Here is an 8,103-nt window from a genome sequence, read left to right on the forward strand (position 1 = left end):
GCGGGTTTTCAGCATCCGTTACCTCTTTGACCTCTTAGCTGGTGGCTCAGATGCCTCACAAGACTCGGGCAAAGGGGCTAGAGTGCGTTTCTCCTTAGTGATGTCATCCGGGCAGGGTGGGGAATCTTGGTCTGGAACGGAGGGCAGATGAGTGACTGCCGATGTCGATGCCGTGTAGAGCACCCAATACCGCATACGGTAAGACCCTAGCCCTGACCCCCCCTGCAGGAGAGGCCAGGCAGCCTCTCCCCTTGTGCTCTTCTCTCCTCCGAGAGACCGGGTCTGGGCTCAACCCCCCCTCCCCCCCCGCACCAAGAGCCCTGCCCCCCAGGTCTGCCTCCATCACTGACCCTGCACCCACCTGCCCCAACCCGTGGCCCCTTCCAAAGGGCCAGCAGCCTCCCTCTCTTACCTTCTGGCGTGTTTGTTCGGGACTCGACAGCTTCCTCAGACCCCTCTGGGGGGTCTGACCCGTCTTCCACAGGTATCGTCTGAGAAGAAGAATCCTGCTTCCTTTCAGAAACTGGTTCTGACATCTGCTGCCCACCCGGGTAAGTACACCCTGGCCCAAGAGCAGCTGTGACAGTCCCCTAGGGGATGAAGGCGCCCAGGGACCCGGCGACCTCTGGTGAGGCCTGGCCCAGAGCTTCCCACAGATGATCCTAAGCACCACCAGGAATCGTGTCTAGGCGGGTCCATCTAGCTGCCTGGCTGTCAACCCAGATTTGGGGGATACTGAGGGGCCCTCCTGACTCCCCAAGCGCCTTCTCCACGAAGCAGCCGGAAGAACCCTTCTAAAATGCAAACATGACCATGTCTTTTGCCTCTTTCAGTCAGAAATCCTCCTGTATTCCTGACTCTAGAGTCCTCCTTCCTTACCCAAGCCCAAAACCACCACCCCATCTGACCTCTGCCCCCACACCCCCACCTCCAGCCAGCTTCCCCACTCTCCCCCTCACCCTCTCTATGCCCACACTGGCCTTCTCTCTGGTTCCCCAAAGTCCTAGGCCTCATCCTGCCCCAGGCCTTCACCCAGAGCCTCGAAGGCACTTCTTACGGGAAACCCTCCTGAGCCCAGAGTAGACCCTTAATATGGGTTCCCAGAGGAGCCTGGGCTTCCTTTTTGTGGCGTTTTCCACAGTCTTAATGAATGGGTGGGAACATTATTTGCATGAATGTCTCACCATCGCTACGACCCTCCTCCCCAGCCTAAGACCTCCAGGAGGGTCAGGCCAGATGTGCTGTCTGCACCACGGAGGCCCCTCACAGATGTTTGCTCAATAAATGCATGGCTCCGGCTGGTCCTGGGCATTCCAGTTAGCCCCAGGAGCCCGCCTGCAGCCTCCCTCCTTCCTCCTAAGCCCGAGGAACTAGCACTGAGCGGAAATGTGCACCACATTAGGACTTCAGCCCTTCAGAAACTATCTGGCTCTCATCCCGCATGACACGGGCCCTGCTGGCCTGTAAGTCAGGAGGCTCGGGCTCTGGGTCTGTGCGGCCCAGGGCAGCCTCCACCCCACTCCCTGAGGCTCAGTTTCCCAAGATGTAAAATGAGTGGCGGGGAGCAGTCACGTGAGGACAGGCCCCAACTGGCAGGCTCAAGGCTGGGACCCCTCTCTGGAGGGACATGCCTCACCTTCAGATGTGGGCTGGCCTCAGAGCAGCCCGAAAAGGAGGGGGGGTGCCACCCCTGCCCCAGAATGTTCTCGTGAGCATGCTGTGTGAGGAGCTGCTGGGACTCAGGGAAGGACAGTCCCAGAGAAGTTATCCCCTTGCAAGTCTCCTTGACTCTCTCTGCTTATGTCAGGGAGAGCCTCCTCTGATACCTTTCACCCCCCAGGGCACAAGGAGCTGGGGATGCAGCTCCAGAACCTTCAGATGGCAACAGTGTAGAGTTTAAGGTTTTGTAACACTGTTTTACCCCATTACCTTTCTTTTACTTGCACCAACAGCAATTAATTTAGATTGTTTTTAAAATTTCAGATAGTCACAAAATGTTTCCTTGTTAAATAAATATAACTGAGAAGAAGCTAATTCATTTAAAGCTAGGCTACTGCAGACAGTAGCCCCTGGCCACAGGTGTCTGGCTTCTGAGCTCTCCAAACGTTGCCAGCCAAATTGAGATACACACCAGATTTTGAAGACTCGGTACAAAAGACCAAGGAATGTAAAATATCTCGTTCATTTTTTAAATACTGATTGAAGGTTGAAATGATAATTTTTTTTTTCCATACTGGGTTAACTAAAATTTGTTGATAAAATTAATTTCACCAGTTTCTTTTTCTTTTGTTAATGTGATTACGAGAGAAATTTAAATTCCATATACGGCTCACACTTTCTTTCTACAGGGCAGCGTGGATTTACAGAGCACCATTGCAGGACACCTCAAACTACTCCAGTGCTCGGTGTCATTTGCATCTCCATGTGTTTGCAAAGAGAAGCATTCGCTCAATAAGATTACTGGTGGTGGGGCGCCTGGGTGGCTCAGTTGGTTAAGCGACTGCCTTCGGCTCAGGTCATGATCCTGGAGTCCCGGGATCGAGTCCCGCATCGGGCTCCCTGCTCGGCAGGGAGTCTGCTTCTCCCTCTGACCCTCTCATGCTCTATCTCATTCTCTCTCTCAAATAAATAAATAAAATCTTTAAAAAAAAAAAAAAAAGATTACTGGTGGTGTTTGGATGTGGAAAAAGTCGCATCGGACGTTAGGAATATCTGAAATTTGGGAAACCCTAGACAAGGCCAACTTACCCCCTTCTTTTTACAGATGGGGAAACTGAGGACAAAAAGGGACGTGACCGGCCCGGCATGAGCCATGTGGGTGAAGCTGGGCTGATACCCAGGTATGACCTTCCCACTCCCATCCCCACCCGCGGCCCCCCGGCCACCACTCACCTTGCGCTGGGGGGGGGTGGAGGAGGGGGTGCGGGCCTGTTTCTGGGGAGTCCGCCCTGAAAGATTGATCTGGGAGGGGTTCATGGGGACCCCGACAGGAGGGGGACCCAGCAAGGACTGCCGAGTGGCCTGGGGGAAGAACTGCTGTAGATTTGGGGTGGCCAGCTGGGGGGGTGTGAGGCTGGGGGCTGTCAGGTTCGGGGCTGCCAGGTTGTAGCCACGGAGGTTCCCTGCGGGCAGGAAGAAGGGAGAAGAGAGGTTACAGTGTGGTTGGATGGTAGAGGCCAGAGTCAGGCGTCAGCCCCCCAGAGCATCACGGAAACAACACAGATGACTTGGACAGGGAAGCTTCCCACACAGCAGCCAGAGGAGAGAGATGAGAGCCAAAGGCCCACTCCTACCTTGGGCATTGGTAGTGAGGGGGCTTTAGGGCGGGTTTTCTGCTGAGGAGGAGAGGGACACCCTGATAGCAGCTTGTGCAACCCCACTCACCCTCTGGCACGCTTTAGGGCACACCTTAAGGTGTGTGAAAGACCCAGCCCAATCCCCATAGGAGAACCAGCAAGTTGACTGACTGGTCCCTGGAATAAGACGACACTGTCCTATCCCACCCCCCACCCCCACCCCCCCATCAAAAGTCTACTGGGAACCAGCACTTGCTAAGCCCTTTGCGTGCACGGCCGCAGTCACTCGGCTCAGCCACCATCAGTAGGTACTATGGTCTCTACCAATGACAAAATAGACACAAGGTGGAGGTGTAGCTTGCCCAGGGTCTCTGCTTATTCTGCCTTCACTCCTCTCCACCTGCCTAAATCCTTCCATAGCTCCCTGCTGCTTGGAAAGGAGCTCATTCCTCACCTTGCGGGGGTCCGGCCCTGCCCTCCTCCCAGACCTCCTTTCTTACCATTCTCTCCACACATGCACCCACTATACTCCAGCCATGCTTCTGTGTATCCCTCAACAAGCCTGGTTTCTTCCCGCCTCTGGGCCTTTGCATATGCTGTTCCTTCTGCCTGGGCTATGCTGCCCCTACTACTTCCTGGTCATCCTTCACATCTCCCTTTAGGTGTTTATCCTCTGAGAGGCCTTTTCAGAACCGCTCTGTGTCCCCAGAGGCGCCAGCTTCCCTGTTCTAGGACCAACTGCACAATTTCCTTGTCTGCTTCCCACTGCCCACCACCCAACCACCCTGGGAACTCCTATAAGGAGAGGCGCCTCATCTAACTCAGAGGCCTAGTGCTCAGGAAGTGTCTGAACCATAAGAGACAATTCAAATCCTTGCTCCAAAGCTCGGACGGGAAGCATAGGGGTTGAGGACATGGGTGAAATGTGTTCTCATATCTAGTTCAAGCCCTATAGCCCAAGCTCTGTGACCCTGAGCAAATCAGTTCCCCCTTCTTAGCCCCAGTTCCCTCATCTGTACAATGGGATAATAATAGAGCTTGACTCACTGTTTTATGAGGACTCAATGAGATATACAAGTGTGCCTGGGATCCAATGAGTGTTCAATTAATATTAACTTAAAACAAAATAAATACATGTACACATATGTGCAGAGAGAATGCCAACCGGCTATTAAAAACAGTAAGATCAAGAGATCTCAAAGCTCTAAAAGAAAAATGGACAAAGGACATGGACAAGTCACAAAAAGAAATATGAACGTTTAACAGACAAATAAAAAACGTTCGACTGAACTAGCACTCCAACAAATGTAAACTAAAACATTAATGATGTTGCTTTTTGCCAACCAAGTTAGTAAATCATGTGTATATACGTATATATATATATATATATATAAAAAGCACATAATACCCAGTGTTGCCGTGGGCATGGTGAGACCGGAACTGTCATACGAGGCTGGTGGTATTGCAAACTGGTCCAGTCCTTTGGGAAAGCAAGTTGGCAACACTTATCAAGAGCCATAAAACATCCATCCCCCGACGCAGCTTTTCTACTTTTCGGAATATGTTCAAAGAAAATCGTCTCAAACATGATATTCATGCCCGTGTTATTTAAAACAGAGGGAAAAAAAAAAGAAAAAACAAAGCGGAGTGGGGAGAAAAAGGAAGCAGCTGAGTTTAGGTACGTGAGGGCTTGCCCTCCAGTGGCATACGAACAGCTGTTAAAAAATAATCTTCACAGACACTGTCAAATCATCTGGTAAATGATCATGCCATTCTATTCCGTGCAAAAGAAGTAAAAGACAGCCTTTCACTTCCATGTCAATAACCAACCACAATCATATACAAATTCCCAAGTTTGGGCCTGGGAAAAAAATGGGAGGAAATACACCAAAACCGTGACAGGTGTTTTTTGTTTTGTTTTTGTTTTCCTTCAGGAGGTGAGTGAGTCTATGACAATTTGGGTTTCCTTATCCTCTAAAAATAATTTTCTTTCACTTTTCTTTGATGAGTGTGACCTTTAAAATAGGAAAGAAAAAGGGGGAAATACATATGTATACATCGTGTGTGCTTTTGTCTCTCCACCTGCCATAGATCGACTGCCATCGATCATTTGTAAATCAACTCCAGGACCTTCCATGCCTTTGTGGCAGGGCTGAGAGTGACAGCCATCACATCTTCTGACCTTGCAGCATAACCTGCTGGATGGCAGGACAGCCTAGTACCTAAGACCACAGCTCTGTAGCAAGACCTGGGCTCTAACTCTCCCTCTAATCCACACCTACTCCCTGTGTGACCCTAGGCACATGATTCTTCTCTAGGCCTCAGTTTTTTCATCTGTAGAATGGGAGCTCATGAGTGTATCTCACCCCCCCACCCCCAGAATTGTCAGCAGAGTCGAGGAACTGTGTTTGTAAAGGTCTCAGCACAGTGCACCGCCCAGAAGGACCACACAGCAAGCCACAGCTACCGTGCGGGAGGGGCAGGGTCTGAACATGAGCTGGCCCAGGTCACTGGGCTCCTAAATTAATACTGAAGGGGCTTGGTATCTGGAGCTGCATCTTAGAAGGAAGAGCTGAGAGACTGCTCTCCACGTGGGGACACTGAGACAAGGACACAGGCTTACTACATATGGCTAGCAGCACCCACACAGAGATCCAGGGGGTCAGAAGGCTCAGGCTTCACCTAGCTGCGTGACCCAGGGCAAATGACTTCCCCGAGCTCTGGACCTCAGCTTCCTCATCTGTCAAATGGGATGTGGAAGAGAGTGGTCCAAAGAGATCTTTTCCTCCATCATCTCATCTAATCTGAATGGGAGTGAGCTGTGCTGAGTCCTGCCCACAGAGGCCAGCACCATGGCCAAGGGCAGACCTCTGCCATCAGACAGAGCTGTGTCCAGCTGAGCAACTTTGGAACTTCCACCCCCTGGAGCCTCAGAGTCCGCATCTGCAAACTAGGACGCCGAGAGTAGCTCCCTCTCAGAGTTTGCGTGTGGATTTGGTGAGATTGAGTGCAAATGGGGATGCCAGGGCACCACCCCTGAGTTGCAGTGAGAAGGGGCCAGTCCTACCTTGCAACTGCTGCAAAAGCAAAGCTCTCTGTAGCACCGAGCCGTTGAGGAGGGAGGCAGAGTTGGCACCTTGGAGATTCAGAAGCTGTTGCTGTGGCTGCTGCTGGGGAAGCCCCCTGTGTGTTGGGAGGGGGTGTCAGAGGACTTTGCGAGAGTCAGACCCTCCCTCTTCCCTCACCTCCACTCTCTGCCCCTCTCTACCGCAGACAGAGGAACCTCGTAAGGTGGGAACTGATGGTTTCCAGGACTGAAACAGGGATGTCCCTGGGAGAAAGGGCTGGGATGGAGTCTCCACGACAGGGGTCTGAGTGGCAGGGCTGAAGCCGCCCACCCCTCCAGAGGGGAACTCACCGGCTGACGGCCATGGGCAGTGGGGCTTGCGGCGGGGACTGCTGGAGCAGCTGCAGGAGTTGCTGCTGCTGGAGCTGCTGGAGCTGCTGCTGCTGGTTGAACATGGTGGCTGAAGAAAGGACACGGAGTAAGGCAGGACCCCTGCGTCCGCGCCTATCCGCGCCTGCCCGTGGCCCTCAAACACCTGCCCCGCTGAGCTTCACGGCCACACTCCAGTCCTGCCAAAAGCATGCCGCATTTGAACCCCCATGCTTTCAATAAACCCCCCCTCCCGCCACTTTCCCGCAAATCCTGTCAACAGCTCCTCCCTCAAACGCCCAACCCCGCCCGCCATCTCCCCCACTCCCATGGCTCGGTCCTTCCAGGGGCGTCCGACGCAAATGCAGCTTCCCCGCCCCTAGCCTTTCTCGCGTCGTCACGCCCCGATGCCAGCCCCTCTCCACACCCCCACCCCTCCCTCGTGCCCCTTTTGTCAATAACAGCACCCCCCAACCTTTCGCTTTGGCCTCTGAACAAGGTGGGAGGTTGGCTTCCCTCCCCCACTCCGCTAAGCCCTTCCTCTGCAGATCCAGCCAGCATTACACATCAAATCCGGCCACCCCACCTGCCCGCGACGCCCGCAGCCTCCATGCAAGTGGCCCCTAAGCCTTGCGTGCGTCCCCCAGTCGCGCTCGGCCCGCGCACTTCGCTTCGCCGAGCCCCCGCCGCAATCGCCCCGCCCCCACTGGCAGAGCCGACTGGGCCGCTGGAACTCGCGGCTCCGCCCGGGCCTGGCCGCTTGAAAGGCTGGTCTGCGGGCCTGGCCGCCGCAGCGCCCTCTGGAGGACCGGAGGACCCGGTGCCGCTAGCCGCGCCGCGAGGTCCTGTCCCGCGCTCAGGTCTCGCTGCTTGGACCCAGCCCGCTTCCCCGGCGCCTCGGCTGCGGCCGGCGCGGCTGGGGGCTGCGAGGGGGCCCGAGGCGGCGCAGGCCTTCCGCCCCGCGTCCTCCGCCCCGGGAACCGGCGGCTCCGAGCTCGAGGTCCGTATGTCTCCCGGAGGGGTCTGTCGTCTGGCGGGGACATCGCGGGCGACTTCGAGAAGGACCGTCCCCAACCGACCTCCCCGCGGCCGCCACTGTCCCGCGATCCAGGGGCCCCGCGCGGGGCTGGGGTGGGAGGGGCCGTGCAGCGGGCCGCGGCACATTCGGGGACCGAGACCCGGCGAGAGGGTGACAGGCACAGCGAACAGAAGGTCCGTCTCAAGGTGTTGCTTCGATTTGACTCAGGACGGGGTGAGGAGGGCTGAGTTCAATTATGAAAAACGGCGCTCATCCTGAGCCTGAAATTGTCCTGCCCGCGACGACTCGGTCCCTCATCCCGGCGCCCCTCTCCTTGGTCCCCACATGGAGTC

The 8,103-nt window shown here is 54.9% G+C and overlaps 1 protein-coding gene across 1 annotated transcript in view; it reads right to left on the reverse strand.

Annotated features, from left to right (window-relative positions):
• CIZ1 (CDKN1A interacting zinc finger protein 1) overlaps positions 1 to 7,454 on the reverse strand; it is a 14,726-nt gene extending 7,272 nt beyond the window's left edge. The window contains exons 1-7 of the mRNA XM_081802655.1: positions 7,273 to 7,454; positions 6,715 to 6,823; positions 6,364 to 6,479; positions 4,705 to 4,776; positions 2,893 to 3,122; positions 413 to 491; positions 23 to 131 (exon numbers count right to left, since the gene is read on the reverse strand). Coding sequence (XP_081658781.1) covers positions 23 to 131; positions 413 to 491; positions 2,893 to 3,122; positions 4,705 to 4,776; positions 6,364 to 6,479; positions 6,715 to 6,823; positions 7,273 to 7,300 — 743 coding nt within the window. The 5' untranslated portion in view covers positions 7,301 to 7,454. The remainder of the gene's footprint in view (positions 1 to 22; positions 132 to 412; positions 492 to 2,892; positions 3,123 to 4,704; positions 4,777 to 6,363; positions 6,480 to 6,714; positions 6,824 to 7,272) is intronic.
• Positions 7,455 to 8,103: the final 649 nt, after the last annotated feature.

The sequence above is a fragment of the Leptonychotes weddellii genome, chromosome 14 (genome assembly GCF_054177405.1).
Source record: "Leptonychotes weddellii isolate Sample4059 chromosome 14, ASM5417740v2, whole genome shotgun sequence".
In the NCBI taxonomy this organism is placed as follows: Eukaryota; Metazoa; Chordata; class Mammalia; order Carnivora; family Phocidae; genus Leptonychotes; species Leptonychotes weddellii.